The 17,904-nt window shown below is 28.5% G+C and overlaps 1 protein-coding gene across 5 annotated transcripts in view; it reads left to right on the top strand.

Moving 5' to 3' along the window:
- The first annotated feature begins 7,339 nt into the window (after positions 1 to 7,339).
- The window catches only part of LOC108689497 (NADP-dependent malic enzyme-like), a 16,444-nt gene continuing 5,879 nt past the window's right edge, over positions 7,340 to 17,904 (top strand). The window contains exons 1-5 of one of the 5 annotated variants that reach the window (XM_018196264.1): positions 7,340 to 7,580; positions 7,924 to 7,967; positions 11,588 to 11,683; positions 11,748 to 11,798; positions 15,212 to 15,362. In XM_018196264.1, the coding sequence (XP_018051753.1) occupies positions 11,752 to 11,798; positions 15,212 to 15,362 (198 nt within the window). In that variant the 5' untranslated portion in view covers positions 7,340 to 7,580; positions 7,924 to 7,967; positions 11,588 to 11,683; positions 11,748 to 11,751. Of the gene's footprint in view, positions 7,581 to 7,923; positions 7,968 to 11,573; positions 11,684 to 11,747; positions 11,799 to 12,225; positions 12,443 to 13,691; positions 13,826 to 15,211; positions 15,363 to 17,904 lie in introns of those variants that run through there. The other 4 variants (XM_018196263.1, XM_018196266.1, XM_018196265.1 and 1 more) reach the window with 4 other exon arrangements.

Below are 17,904 nucleotides of genomic sequence, written 5' to 3'. Positions count from 1 at the left end.
ATTATTTTATTGTATTTCGCGAAATTGTAATAACTTTTTAAATATTATTCTTTATTGTATTATCCTTTATACAATTCGATATTACAATCGATATTATAATAATTATTTACAATACAATATATAATTATCAATACTTTTGTACGGTGCGCGAAATACGAATGCGTCGCGAAGGCCATCATATCAATAGAATTGACTAAATTGTAATATGAATAATTAATAATAATAACAATAATAATAATAATTCCATTAATATATACGAATAAAGGCCGCGTTTATTCTCTATTCGCGTTTATTCTAAATTAAAAATATAAACATTGGATTAAAAATAAATCTAAATTTAAAAAATCTTTAAGTCATAAAAAATTTTTATTTCAAAAGTCTCGAATATCATGAAACTGGATTAAATTTTTCTAACATAAGTATACAGAACAAAACTTTAAAAATAAAAACTTTGAAAATTACTAAATCGATTACCATCCGATAAAATTCAAGACTCATGTACGTATTTTTAAAGATTCGAACGATTCGTTTCTGAATTTCATCTCAAAACATGCGGAGATGACAAATTCAGATGAATGATATAAGATCCGAAAGGGATAATTTTCCCTCACAATAATCAATAAATATATCTCTATCATATTTTGTTTATTATTAAAATCACTTTTTGAATGATTTATTATTTCAAAATTAAGTATTATAAGTCACGCATAACTCTGAACACAATTTTAAAATAGTTACAAGATAAAATTCTTACACTTTTTGTTAAATGTATATTGGATCTTGCATCATATTATTATTTTAGCTGATATAAAATCCAGTTACTACATACGCCATGGATAAGTTATAAAAGATTAGGCTAAAGTAAATGCATTGAGATAAATAATATTAATAAACGAAAAATATCTTTTATAGGAAAGCAAGATTAATAAATTATATGCTTTACATTAAAAATTTTGTTACCATTTCATTAGTAAGATGTGTACAAATAAGTATGAAACAAAACAGAAGGAATTTATCTTAAAAAACATTTCATATTATATGTGTATACTTATATATTATAGGTATTGCTTTTTTGCATCAGCTTGCATAAAATTTAATCCTGAATGAATGTTTAGGAATAGGATAGATAGGAAAAATAATAAAACAATATTTATTAAACCGTAATAAACACTTTTCTGTATAATGGTATATAATCCATAGACAACAATTTCATACACTCGTAATTATTAGTTTATATAATCATTATCTTTTTTAATTTATTTCATATATTTCATATATTTCATGTATTTCAAAGATACGAATATTTTATTCTTTCTCGTTTTAACTTTTAAGATGTATTATTTTAATATAAAAAGCGACCATCGAAAGAACCTATTATTTATTATATATTTTTGTGATTAAATTACTTAATAACAAAGCGTCCATATTAACACATATGAATTTGCAATTAGTACACAAAATTTGAGCTAAATTCAATAATAATTAGAAATAATTCCAAGTTCTGGTAAAAATTTTTTCATGCAGAAATATGTATAAATATGTACAAAACATAATAAATATTCATAAATATGTATAATCATATATGAAATACGTCCATACATATTCATACATATCTTCTGTAAAATTACCTTTAAGTATGATGAAAATAAGAAGTAAAACACTGAAAATTGTGAAAACATTAAATATAATTGAAAGGGTAATTTTTACTATTATTATTTCTATTATTTCTATCATTACTATTATTATTTCTAGCACACTAAAAAATAATTTTCAAAAGAGGCATGTATGAACATGTATATGGACATTTATGTATATTTATACATATTTACATATATTCATGCGTGAAAAACTTTTTACTGAGTGGATGTAACGTGACATTATAAATTTCACAGCATATACAATAAATTCCATATAATAAAGAGATATCCAGGATTAAATTTATCCCAATCTTTTATTTATGTTACTTATCCATTTTAAGGCAACGAATGTATGGAATACATACAGCTATCTGTATATTTTTAATAAAAATTGATGCATATGCATCTATAGATATAATAATTAATAAAGTTACCACACATCCATTACCTCAATAAAAAAATTAATTCATCACTCACCATCCCGATGCGCAACAGTGGAGTTATCTGCAACGTCGATAATTCTGTAACAAAAAAAATATAAAATTAAAACAGAGTAGAAAAAAACCAATCAATATTTTTAAAAATATTTACTAAAGTTCTCTTGTAAATAATTACATAATTTTCTAAATATATAATTTTTACAAAAATATAATTTTTTAATTCACCCTTCAGTTAGATATATATAAAAATAATTATACATTTTCTTAAAAAAGACCTTAAAAATATATATTTACAAAATTTTAAAATAATTTAAAGTAATCCTCTTTTTTAGTTGTCATTTTTAAATCCTAGCAAAATAAAACGACTAAAGAATAAATAGAAGAAAAGTACTGATTTTATATGAGCAAAAAATGAGATATTTACCGCAAGGTAAATGCTCCGCCGGTGCCCGATGTCTCTCCCAGACCTTCTCCTCCTCTCAGAATTGGATTGACATCCACTCCCGTAAAACACTCGCGAATAGTGCACTATAATCGCGCGCGGACCATAACTTGAGTCCGATAACTTTAACGGCACTCCCGAAGCAAACGCGCGGCACGACGAACCGGTTGCGGTTCGTTCACTTGTAATTAAATCGGCGGACGAGGTACGTTGGCTTCTCCATTATTGAATTTTCACACGAAGAGAACGATTTTACTCAAGTATCTAAAAATTTATCTAGAAATTCAAATCCGAAAATTTTTAGATACTTGAGAAAAACCGTTCTTTTCGTGTAAATATCTTCTGGGTACTGAGCCCTCCCACCACGTCAAGGTACCCGTGAGAGGGAAGATAATCTGAAAAATGTAATATACACACACATGTATATATATATATATATATATATATATATATATATATATATACATATCACTATCTATTACTATGCAATTATTATGCAATCGGTTAACTTTTAGGAACGAATATCAAATACACTTCTGCAATTCGTTAGCATTGCGAAATAAATTTAGAGCAGATAAAAGAGTTGAATCTTTTATTTATGATGTCTGTAAGATACTATATGATTAGGTGATCAATGAAATAGGCTAGAGATTAATAAAAAAGAGAAATTTATTATTATTAATTTATTATTATTGATAAATAGGGCCACAGTCACGTTTAATTTTTAAACGGATAGTATAAAAGGTGCATAAAAAGGTGCACAAAATTAATTAAATTATTAAACTGTGAAATATTAACTGTGAAAGCAAAAATTGCATTTATTTGCATAAGAGTATTCATATTAAGTACGTTGCTTTTTTATCTCGTGTAATATATCATTCGTAGCCAGACAAGTAGCCATATCGCGTGTCGCTCTTCTTTACACTTTTTTTTGAAACATATAATAGTCGCAAAAAATGGTAGATATAATATGTATACGAAATGTTGTATTTTATGAATATTCACATAATATTATTCCTAGTATCAAGTATGATTAATTATTCATAAAGTACAATGTTTCATATTATATTTGGTTTCATATTATATTGTTCGCGATAAGATTTCAAAATCAAGTAATGTAAAAAGAGCCGCGCGCGACTCGATTACTAATTTGTACGATTCTCCTTAAGAGAATAACTGCGTGGTAACTACGCGTAAACATGACGCGCCGTTCCCACCCAAAGATCTAACTGTCGAAATATTAACGCATATTGCGAAGTAAAATAATGTATTCTTAAATTTTTAATGTTCTCCGATTAATGAAACAATTTCTTATATTAATCTAGTCTTAGTGGCGCTTAATGTGATATCATAATTATATTGTGATACACAGAGGAATATATTTAATGTTCATTTTATAATCTTAAATGTTTCGTATCAATATTACAATGCGCTGATAAAAGACAAAAAGTAAAAAAAGATGTTTACTAGAGTGGTTTCTCTTACATAATTGCTCACGTGAAGTGCTTTTGATATTCCAACATTATATTTCAATTTTTATTGCTTTTTTTGTGATTTACAATTAAATAGAGATTAATAATTATGATTAATAATAATCATACATTCTTTAAATGAAGATAAATGTAAAATTTATTTTAAATTATGAAACAATTTCGAATACTAAATAGCATGCACGTATATTTAGAGGTACATATGTAATTTAAATATAATTTGTCTGTTACTTTTCTCGTATTAAGAATGCGATTTAAAGTGATAAAAAGCCACAATCTGAAATATCTAACAATAAGAATGTCATTTTCATATTATACATGTGAGAACACATGAAATATCTAAAATATTCATGAGCTGCGTAATAATCTAAGAAATAAAGCAAAAGCCGTTTCGTTGCAACGAAATCTATTAACCCTTAGTACACTCCTTAGTTTTAGGCATTCTTACGTTATTCGCGTTCGTAAATATCTAATTTTTATTAATTAATGCGACACGCGGAGCTATTCGTAAAATATATCCGTATCTTCCTTCGAGGTCACCGAGCGAATGCCGAAGTGATGACATAGTCAACCACCGCGAAGCGCGGCACGTCCCCCACCTGTTCACCCCGTGCACGCTCCCCTCGCTGTTCGCCGGACGCTCTAACGCCGTTAGAATACTCAATTATTGCGCATAAAAAATATTCACGGTTTATTCAATTATTCGTATTTTACGATTTATGATTTTGATGAACGGGTATCCTCACACATATCGCGCTTTACTCTTGGCATCTCTAGCACTTGTTAAATCCTATATTGTAAACGTAATAATCGTAATCAGTAATCTGCATGTATGGAATATTTTTGATATTCTCAATTTTTATTATTCTTTTAAATGATTCACACTGAATAAAATTTATGAAACTACTATTGCAAAAAATTCTGTGTTTCAAAAATTCTTCAAACTTAAATATAATGCCGATCATGGAATTTTTGAAACACAGATTAATTTGCAGCAATAGTGTCATAAATTAAGTTTTTAGCTAAAAAATTTAATAATAATTAACAAGACATTTAATATTTTTAGTCAAAGCTGTATTTAGTGCAAATTGTTTCAAATTATAAATAATATTTAAAAATTTTGCGTGCATCTTTATAAAAATAAGAATATATAAAATATTATCAACCTTTATTTAAATGTGAATCATTTAAAAGAATAATAAAAATTGAGAATATCAAAAATATTCCATACATGCAGATTACTGATTACGATTATTACGTTTACAATATAGGATTTAACAAGTGCTAGAGATGCCAAGAGTAAAGCGCGATATGTGTGAGGATACCCGTTCATCAAAATCATAAATCGTAAAATACGAATAATTGAATAAACCGTGAATATTTTTTATGCGCAATAATTGAGTATTCTAACGGCGTTAGAGCGTCCGGCGAACAGCGAGGGGAGCGTGCACGGGGTGAACAGGTGGGGGACGTGCCGCGCTTCGCGGTGGTTGACTATGTCATCACTTCGGCATTCGCTCGGTGACCTCGAAGGAAGATACGGATATATTTTACGAATAGCTCCGCGTGTCGCATTAATTAATAAAAATTAGATATTTACGAACGCGAATAACGTAAGAATGCCTAAAACTAAGGAGTGTACTAAGGGTTAATAGATTTCGTTGCAACGAAACGGCTTTTGCTTTATTTCTTAGATTATTACGCAGCTCATGAATATTTTAGATATTTCATGTGTTCTCACATGTATAATATGAAAATGACATTCTTATTGTTAGATATTTCAGATTGTGGCTTTTTATCACTTTAAATCGCATTCTTAATACGAGAAAAGTAACAGACAAATTATATTTAAATTACATATGTACCTCTAAATATACGTGCATGCTATTTAGTATTCGAAATTGTTTCATAATTTAAAATAAATTTTACATTTATCTTCATTTAAAGAATGTATGATTATTATTAATCATAATTATTAATCTCTATTTAATTGTAAATCACAAAAAAAGCAATAAAAATTGAAATATAATGTTGGAATATCAAAAGCACTTCACGTGAGCAATTATGTAAGAGAAACCACTCTAGTAAACATCTTTTTTTACTTTTTGTCTTTTATCAGCGCATTGTAATATTGATACGAAACATTTAAGATTATAAAATGAACATTAAATATATTCCTCTGTGTATCACAATATAATTATGATATCACATTAAGCGATTCGCGCCACTAAGACTAGATTAATATAAGAAATTGTTTCATTAATCGGAGAACATTAAAAATTTAAGAATACATTATTTTACTTCGCAATATGCGTTAATATTTCGACAGTTAGATCTTTGGGTGGGAACGGCGCGTCATGTTTACGCGTAGTTACCACGCAGTTATTCTCTTAAGGAGAATCGTACAAACTGGTAATCGAGTCGCGCGCGGCTCTTTTTACATTACTTGATTTTGAAATCTTATCGCGAACAATATAATATGAAACCAAATATAATATGAAACATTGTACTTTATGAATAATTAATCATACTTGATACTAGGAATAATATTATGTGAATATTCATAAAATACAACATTTCGTATACATATTATATCTACCATTTTTTGCGACTATTATATGTTTCAAAAAAAAGTGTAAAGAAGAGCGACACGCGATATGGCTACTTGTCTGGCTACGAATGATATATTACACGAGATAAAAAAGCAACGTACTTAATATGAATACTCTTATGCAAATAAATGCAATTTTTGCTTTCACAGTTAATATTTCACAGTTTAATAATTTAATTAATTTTGTGCACCTTTTTATGCACCTTTTATACTATCCGTTTAAAAATTAAACGTGACTGTGGCCCTATTTATCAATAATAATAAATTAATAATAATAAATTTCTCTTTTTTATTAATCTCTAGCCTATTTCATTGATCACCTAATCATATAGTATCTTACAGACATCATAAATAAAAGATTCAACTCTTTTATCTGCTCTAAATTTATTTCGCAATGCTAACGAATTGCAGAAGTGTATTTGATATTCGTTCCTAAAAGTTAACCGATTGCATAATAATTGCATAGTAATAGATAGTGATATGTATATATATATATATATATATATATATATATATATATATATACATGTGTGTGTATATTACATTTTTCAGATTATCTTCCCTCTCACGGGTACCTTGACGTGGTGGGAGGGCTCAGTACCCAGAAGATATTTACACGAAAAGAACGGTTTTTCTCAAGTATCTAAAAATTTTCGGATTTGAATTTCTAGATAAATTTTTAGATACTTGAGTAAAATCGTTCTCTTCGTGTGAAAATTCAATAATGGAGAAGCCAACGTACCTCGTCCGCCGATTTAATTACAAGTGAACGAACCGCAACCGGTTCGTCGTGCCGCGCGTTTGCTTCGGGAGTGCCGTTAAAGTTATCGGACTCAAGTTATGGTCCGCGCGCGATTATAGTGCACTATTCGCGAGTGTTTTACGGGAGTGGATGTCAATCCAATTCTGAGAGGAGGAGAAGGGAGAGACATCGGGCACCGGCGGAGCATTTACCTTGCAGTAAATATCTCATTTTTTGCTCATATAAAATCAGTACTTTTCTTCTATTTATTCTTTAGTCGTTTTATTTTGCTAGGATTTAAAAATGACAACTAAAAAAGAGGATTACTTTAAATTATTTTAAAATTTTGTAAATATATATTTTTAAGGTCTTTTTTAAGAAAATGTATAATTATTTTTATATATATCTAACTGAAGGGTGAATTAAAAAATTATATTTTTGTAAAAATTATATATTTAGAAAATTATGTAATTATTTACAAGAGAACTTTAGTAAATATTTTTAAAAATATTGATTGGTTTTTTTCTACTCTGTTTTAATTTTATATTTTTTTTGTTACAGAATTATCGACGTTGCAGATAACTCCACTGTTGCGCATCGGGATGGTGAGTGATGAATTAATTTTTTTATTGAGGTAATGGATGTGTGGTAACTTTATTAATTATTATATCTATAGATGCATATGCATCAATTTTTATTAAAAATATACAGATAGCTGTATGTATTCCATACATTCGTTGCCTTAAAATGGATAAGTAACATAAATAAAAGATTGGGATAAATTTAATCCTGGATATCTCTTTATTATATGGAATTTATTGTATATGCTGTGAAATTTATAATGTCACGTTACATCCACTCAGTAAAAAGTTTTTCACGCATGAATATATGTAAATATGTATAAATATACATAAATGTCCATATACATGTTCATACATGCCTCTTTTGAAAATTATTTTTTAGTGTGCTAGAAATAATAATAGTAATGATAGAAATAATAGAAATAATAATAGTAAAAATTACCCTTTCAATTATATTTAATGTTTTCACAATTTTCAGTGTTTTACTTCTTATTTTCATCATACTTAAAGGTAATTTTACAGAAGATATGTATGAATATGTATGGACGTATTTCATATATGATTATACATATTTATGAATATTTATTATGTTTTGTACATATTTATACATATTTCTGCATGAAAAAATTTTTACCAGAACTTGGAATTATTTCTAATTATTATTGAATTTAGCTCAAATTTTGTGTACTAATTGCAAATTCATATGTGTTAATATGGACGCTTTGTTATTAAGTAATTTAATCACAAAAATATATAATAAATAATAGGTTCTTTCGATGGTCGCTTTTTATATTAAAATAATACATCTTAAAAGTTAAAACGAGAAAGAATAAAATATTCGTATCTTTGAAATACATGAAATATATGAAATATATGAAATAAATTAAAAAAGATAATGATTATATAAACTAATAATTACGAGTGTATGAAATTGTTGTCTATGGATTATATACCATTATATAGAAAAGTGTTTATTACGGTTTAATAAATATTGTTTTATTATTTTTCCTATCTATCCTATTCCTAAACATTCATTCAGGATTAAATTTTATGCAAGCTGATGCAAAAAAGCAATACCTATAATATATAAGTATACACATATAATATGAAATGTTTTTTAAGATAAATTCCTTCTGTTTTGTTTCATACTTATTTGTACACATCTTACTAATGAAATGGTAACAAAATTTTTAATGTAAAGCATATAATTTATTAATCTTGCTTTCCTATAAAAGATATTTTTCGTTTATTAATATTATTTATCTCAATGCATTTACTTTAGCCTAATCTTTTATAACTTATCCATGGCGTATGTAGTAACTGGATTTTATATCAGCTAAAATAATAATATGATGCAAGATCCAATATACATTTAACAAAAAGTGTAAGAATTTTATCTTGTAACTATTTTAAAATTGTGTTCAGAGTTATGCGTGACTTATAATACTTAATTTTGAAATAATAAATCATTCAAAAAGTGATTTTAATAATAAACAAAATATGATAGAGATATATTTATTGATTATTGTGAGGGAAAATTATCCCTTTCGGATCTTATATCATTCATCTGAATTTGTCATCTCCGCATGTTTTGAGATGAAATTCAGAAACGAATCGTTCGAATCTTTAAAAATACGTACATGAGTCTTGAATTTTATCGGATGGTAATCGATTTAGTAATTTTCAAAGTTTTTATTTTTAAAGTTTTGTTCTGTATACTTATGTTAGAAAAATTTAATCCAGTTTCATGATATTCGAGACTTTTGAAATAAAAATTTTTTATGACTTAAAGATTTTTTAAATTTAGATTTATTTTTAATCCAATGTTTATATTTTTAATTTAGAATAAACGCGAATAGAGAATAAACGCGGCCTTTATTCGTATATATTAATGGAATTATTATTATTATTGTTATTATTATTAATTATTCATATTACAATTTAGTCAATTCTATTGATATGATGGCCTTCGCGACGCATTCGTATTTCGCGCACCGTACAAAAGTATTGATAATTATATATTGTATTGTAAATAATTATTATAATATCGATTGTAATATCGAATTGTATAAAGGATAATACAATAAAGAATAATATTTAAAAAGTTATTACAATTTCGCGAAATACAATAAAATAATTATATACATAAAAATAAAAAATAAATTAAAGATATACTTATCTGCAAAAACGGGTTGCTAAATTTATTAATTTATTTTATGGATAAGTATACTTTTAAAGAAAAGAGGACTTAAGAACGAAAAGAGACCGATAAAATTGGCGGGAGTAGTGGAGAGCCTTTATAGTTCATTTTTGTTAAATTATAACTTAAATTAATAATTTACTTAAATTTATAATTTAGAAAAGTTAAAATTTATTAAAAATCTCTATAATTGCTAGTAATTATAGAAACTTTGATATACTAATAATACATACTAATTATGTTTGATAAAAACGGGTTAAAAATTCGTGTAAGGAAACATTACTTCATAATTTTATAAGATATTGTAAGACAAAATTCACACACTGAATTAACTTGTTTGAATTTTCAATTTCGTTTATTAAAATTCAGCAACTTTTATTTACATATACAGAAGATGAGAAATTAAAATTTTTTCGTTCAAGGATCTATTAAACTATCCCTCCTATATGGATAGTCGGCACGCTTCTGTCCTGAGAATTTAGTACAGATACGAACTACATCTACTTTCGACGATACGATTTTATCGACAGTGACAGAAAATGTATGTAGTTACGTAGTTTCCAAACTGAAAATGGATATATTGGCGACAGTGTACAGACAATTTTGACGATACAAGAAAAAGATCGGCATGGCCTCTCTCAGGTTTTTTTCTGTTAGCTATAATATACGCTGCATTTATTCTTTATAGTTGCATTGTTATATTTTTCCTTTCAAAATAAATAATTTAAAGATGTTAAAGATATATATATATATATATATACATAAATAAATACAATATTGTGTTATATCGCATGAATATTTGCGCTTGTAAGATTATAATATTGACTTCTGTTATATTTTTTTAAATTCAAGCAAAATCAAATTATAAAATTGAATTATAGAATTAAATTTGTAGGCAAAAACAGGAACTATTCAATCATAAATGCGACTGTTTCGCTCTCTCTTCTTCTTCAGAATCTATCATTTTTATGATTTTAATACACTGATGTGACTTTCACCATGCGTTCACTTCACCATTAAGAAATAATTAGATGAGTAACGGGAGAAAATTCTCGCAATGAAGATATTTCTTTCACAATATAAGAATTTATAACAATTATTATTTATATGTATTTAATATTAAATAAATTGATTCTGATAGCAGATGATGAAAACTTATAACATCCGAGGAATCCGATGTATCTTTTTTGAGTTTTTCAAATTGCAAAATAATTTACAACATGCGTAAAAGTCTATTGAAACAATTTAACACAATGTCTATTTAAATATTTTTAGATAAATATTTTATTCATGTCTTTTGTAACATTTGTTGTGCTATTTAAAAAGACGCATTATATGCTACATGACATATAAAATATTGCTTTCTTTTTCTGCTACGATTTATACTTTGATGTTTTCTTATACTATCATAAGACGTAATTATCGATTAGATAACGATGTTCAGAACAGACAGCTGAGAGACATGCCGCTATCGATGAATGGCTGTCAGAAAAAATTTGCTCGCATTCTAGAAGACTCGAGCGAGGAATTGTCTTCTCAGGTAAAATACACAATCGATATAGTGCACGATTAAGATTTTTTTTTTATAAAAAAATCTTTTTTAGTCGCATGAAGCCATCCCTCTCTGCGCACGACACACAAAGTTACGCACGCATGTAAGTACGCAGTTAATTTTTATGTTGAATAAAAAAGAGAAGAGTTGTACACAGTTATACAGCAAGAAAAGATCCCAATCGATTACGCATTAGAAAAAAACACCGCCGTGGACAACGTCAGTTTAATTAAATCGCGGTGGTTGTTAAAAAGGAATTGTTATTCAATTAATAGCAGATAAGAGGAAGTGTCAGTTCCCCTTCCGAAAATATGCTTTTTTCGTCTGATTTTCTCTCTGAAAAAGAGAAAATCTAGATAACTAGAACGAAGGCTACGACACGACGAGTGAACACCACGTTCTCCTTGACGATCCGATGGCAATCCGCTAGTCACGCTCGTGATCTGCTCGTGATCGAAGCAGCCGATTTCACCGGCGTGCGAGAAGCTGGGTGATTCGCGCGTATTTTTTCTCTAAAAAAAAAAAAATCTTTCCTCTTATCGGGTAGCTTTGACACAACTACAGCAAAATACGGTAATCTTCCACGCCTATGTGAACGCAAGAGTTATGAATTGTTTGCGATATTGATACGAGATTCAGACAGATCTTAACTAGCAAAATCCCCAGCTAATCGCTTAAATATCTCGGTCGATTCGTCACGATGGGCAATGGAAACTCCAAAGACAATAATGTGCAACAAAACTGGATGTAAGTGCCTTTGTCTTTGTACTTATCTTGATTGCAACAAACTTATTCTCTTTTGATGATAAATAGAATTTTAAAATATGTGAATTATTAGAGATAGCATCTAAAAGCACTTTGGTGCGAAATGTTGTAACAGTACACAGAATATAACTAACATTTTAATTTTTATTGAGTTAAGTCTTAAATCATAAATATATACAGGGCATTTTATTTTGAACATAATAGGCTGAATATATTGGAAAGTATAAAAGATGTTTCAGATGAAAGTTATACAATTTGAAGGGACGCAAATATTGGTAAAGTTAATTTTTTGAAAAAATCAATTTTTATGGAGATCCGTCATTTTTTAAAATGGAATTGTATGATTTTGTTACATAATATGATTTCTGTAATTATTTCGCATATAAATAAAATATTTTTTTTAAATGGCAAAAATCTCTATCTTGAAAAATTTTCGGTTTTTTCGAAAATTAATTTCACTATTATTTGCGTCCCTTCAGACTGTATAATTTATTTCATCTGAAGCATTTTTCTGTATCTTTCAAGATACTCAAGATATTCGATCCATTATGTTTAAAATAAAACATCTTGTATAATACTTATTCCTAAATAGATAACAAATATAATACTTGTTTTCTCTGAATATCTCATATGTTGATCAAACTTATTGCTAATTACTTTCTAAATGACCCAAAGGATTGCATCAAGGATATCTTCAGAAAAATTATACTTGTGTCAGAAATTATATTTATGTGACTTAAGAATTAACTTAATAATTACATATTGCCCCATATATTGGTAAAAAAAATATTCCATTTTTTAATTTTTCCCCATCACAATATTTGACATATTTCATTAATTTAACACTCGCACACATTGTGTCATAGATAATGTCTGAATTTCACATTGGCTAAAGAATATCGCATGAATCGTGTGACCATATCAGGCTGTCGGTTGAAAGAGTAAAGGCTAACGCGACAATTAGCATCATTATCTCATTTCATCAATATTACATCATCTATTACCCACGCTAATAATGGAAAGATAAGCAATTTATAGAATACAGAAATTCGTAGTCTTCTATTTTCGCGATCCAATTCCGGGGTGGAGGGGGGGGGGGGAGAGGAGTAAAATTCCATCAAATACGCGATTTACATACGCATAAAGATGCGAGATGCGCTTCTTTCCCCGCTAATGAATGATAAGACAATCGCGTCACGAAACGTTTAGTTCAGTTTAGTCTATATAAAACATGTCTACGAGGCAGTTCCTCATACCGCTCAGCTGTCACTTGACGAATTTTCTCCGTCAATCCAGCAGCTCGCGTTACACTATCTCCGATCTTGAACCTGAAATCTGCCATCAGCATCACCTGTCCAAGAGCAGGTAAAGTCGACGAATTGCGTCGATTTCTGTTGAATTTACTTAACACAAGAATCCTTGCGTCACCTTCGCTGAGTTTCGTTTTTACTTTACTTCAGGAAAGACACCGCGATATTTTTTCTTATTACATAAGTCGAACAAATTACGACGATATTTAACAGTTTGACGAAATTATTATGACTATCATAACGTCCAATAGTAATGAATATCCCACAATTAAATTAATTTTTGTTGCATGTGAAGAAAAAAATTCTTCTATCCATTTTCTAATTTTTTATTAATATAATTTCTTAATTACATTTCTTTTCGTGACACTCATGATAATTACGCGTATATCGTTATCGTATTACCTCGATAACTTTGGAAAAATAATGCTCAGTCATGATTGAATGTATACTTTAAACTTTGATCTAATCAAGGCGAAAAAGAGTTTGAAAACGTTAACTCCGTTGAACTTTGTTCCCATCAATTATATTGGTTTTTTAAATTTCTAATATTGACATCTGCAAATTATTATATTTGCATATTTTTTTCATGATGAATCAAACATTTATTGGTAAATGTATATATAACGTATGATTGTGCGATAAATACGCATGCGCTAAACCATGCCTGTTCACAGGTACGTGTTGTATTTGCACCTTTAAGGTGAAGCGATTTCGTATCCATAATATAGACAAAAATTTTACAGAAATTTCATTAAAAAAATTCAATATTTATATTTATTAATTGTGTTTATAAAAAGTAATTTTGTATTATATCACATAATTATAAGATATATAGCACTGATAAAAATATATTTCTACTACTAAAACGAAAAAAATAAATAAAATAAATAAATTAAATTCGTATGTATATAATATCATGAATATAATATAATTATATTTAATTATATATTTATATATATTAGGTCTATTTCTTATTGCTGCACTTTCTGAACTGATACACACAGTGCAATAAGTTGAAATAAAACATATATCGAATCAACGTCGATTTCATTATCATTTCTGACTGGGTATTGATAAAATTTTGATTATATTTATAAAAATGTATTAATATTTGTCATTTCGTTTTCTTTATTTTATTAATTATGATTTATAAAAAGACATATTTTATTATAAAAAGGCATGCATTATTATTTCTTAATATTAAATAAATTAAAAAGTAATCAATGTTTTCATTGTTTATGTAACAATGTATAATGAGTGAAAGATTTATAAAGGATTGAGGATGCCTTTAGTGGCACGGCGGTGTTCATTATTCTACCCCTTTGTGATTTTGCCGACGTGCTCACATCATGTCACGTCACTTCGCTATCGCGTTCCCTGTCCTACCATCTTGCTATGCGTTTGCGCGCAAACTGTTCAGACAAGTGGCATTCGTTCGCAGGACCCAGAGCAGTACACAACCTAACTGTAGCAAGAATAAAAGCATGTCGAGCTTGGAACGCGATCAGCTGGGCCAACGAGGAAGCGGCGACACGGTCTCCGCTGGTCTTCTGCGTGGCCTCGATCACATTAGAGATCCGCACTTGAACAAGGTACGCTGTGTGTATATAACAAAATGCGTTGTACAATTGCTAGTCACGAGAGTCGCGAAGATCGTGCGAAAGATAATCTCTACTTATGATAGACTCGAGTACACGTTGACGTTATCTGCATAACTTATGCTTGACTCAGCACGAAAAGCAATTAGACGAAAAAAACGATGACGAAATGTTATAGAGGAAAATAATGAGCAAATTTAATAGAAGATGTTTATATTTAGAACGTTCTTTCGACTTTCGTTATTTGTAATGACAACACATATTGCCATATTAAGCAGCAAAGTATCATAGTATCACTTGTAGACCTTTCCGTAAGATAGCACGTAAGATAGAATGTGACTCTGAAGTAAAATTACCGAAACATGAAGATCCTGAAAAAAGAACGCTTTCATCAAATGCTTGAATCTGATTCAATGAAACGTTCAATCGTCCGAAATCTTCTCGTTATTCTGTAAAAATAGAAGAAGAGTTCATTGTTAGTCATTGAAGTCTAATTTTGAACTAATTTAAGATAAGATCAGGTCAGCTTAAAAATTGAAATGAATATTTGTATGATTTATTACAAAATTATAACTGTTAATTACAATTCGCAAATTGATGAGCTGATAATCTATACTGATTAAGAGTTTGCGAACGTTTCGCAAAGCGAAATCTGAAACTTTGCTGCGTGCAACAATTGCATACGGCAAATCGGATTGCAACTCGACAGCAGAATGTGAGACTGCAGAATGACTTCGCGAAACTCTTCACGGTAATTGCCCTCTACGCTTGCGCAATCTCGAAATTCGATATAGCTAAACTCCCACAGAGACGGCCCTGGACTTTCACAACCTTATTTTCAAATTCCTTTAAAGTTAAGTTCTTCATTGAAATCATACTGTAATTTAGATTATTTTGAGAGAGAAATTAGAATCTTTTTTCAATTCTTTTCAACACATCACGATTAAGTCTTTCCTTTTGATTTACCTTAATGCGAAAATTTATCTATCGTCTATTCAGAAAAATTTCTATTCAGCAACTTCGAAAGCATTTTTATTAATCATATCTTTCAGGTCGTAAAAACCTACTAAAACTATTTTAACATTTTTGCAAAATATATTTATTATAAATGATCTTATTTATATTTTTAAAATATTGAAAAATTTGCTTTTTTGAAAAGGAGGAATTATTGATATCTTCGTGGATTACATTTATTCGTTATAAAATTTGAAAAATTTTTTAAATTATAAGTAGCGATTTTATATTATTATTCATAATAAGGAACAAGATTCTGTTGGTTGTAGTAAATAAAATCTTTTCATTGAAGAAAATAAGCACTAAAAAATTAAAAGAATAAAACTTTACCCTCTTTTTATTTCTGTAAACCGTTTTTAGAGTTGTATCTGCGAAATTATTCGCGAATTCGTTTTGTGATATGACCACTCTCCTTTTTTTAAGCAACGGGTACACGTAATTCTTGCGGTAGGTCATGGAGTCACTTTATATTCAAGAATTCAAGAATAGGGCTGCCTATCGATCCATGCATGAGCCGAAGGGTCGCCGTCACGGGAGTCAAGAACCCCAGCAACCGTTTCCACGGTCGGTTGTTTGTCATGAGATACGAAAATTCCGAGGGAAAAGTTCGGAGTGTACCTAGATAAAATGGAGACCGATTGGTGGAATCTCGTTCCGGATCAGAATCGGACTACGCGCATCCCTGAAGCTCTACTCGCTGTGGATGGAAGGGTACTCGTTCATGTTTGCGCTTCATTTCGCGATCTCACATTTGGACTAAAGGCTTGGACTTTCTCTTTTGCATGTCTCGCCCAAATTTCAACTTTCTTTTTTACCGCGATAATCACACTGTCATCTTAACTTTCCCTTTTAGTTGCTTAATTCTCGAAAAATATATTTATATGTATATATAAAATATTTTACGAAATTCACACTTATTCCTTGAGATGAAATAGGAGCTTTAATTTTAATAATTATAATTTCGATTAATTTCGATTTTAATGAGTTCAGTTTCTCTTTTCCTTATCTTCTACTGTAATTGTATGTCTAAGAAAATATGATTAAAAATGCTTTCGAGGTTGCTGAATATAGAGAATCTTGCATTAAATGTGCTTTAATTAATATGAATAATCATATTGATAAAAAATATATTTATATTTTATTAATAATATTATTGCGATAAAAAGAACAAAGAATACAATAGTATAATTATACAATAGCAAATTAAGCACACTATGAAGAAAATAGAAGAAAAAATTTTACAAAATTGGTATATGCAAAAATGAGTAATTTGAAAACAAATAATTAGCTTTACTTTGCAATTATAAAATTTATAAAAAACTTTCACAAAAAATTTTGTCAATATTATCAACTTATTCATATAAAGTAATATATAAGCTACAAAAATTATACTTCATTAAACGAACAAAACTGCGATATTCTATAATGTTAAATAAGATAAAAATTTTTAGTGCTCCATGTAAATTGAAGAAACTTTAATTCATAAAAATACATTTATTATAAATATTTTATATTTTTTAAA

This window comes from Atta colombica, unplaced genomic scaffold (assembly GCF_001594045.1).
Source record: "Atta colombica isolate Treedump-2 unplaced genomic scaffold, Acol1.0 scaffold27, whole genome shotgun sequence".
Lineage (NCBI taxonomy): Eukaryota > Metazoa > Arthropoda > Insecta > Hymenoptera > Formicidae > Atta > Atta colombica.
Note: the sequence above shows the minus strand (reverse complement) of the source record. Positions and strands in the feature narration are given on the sequence as shown.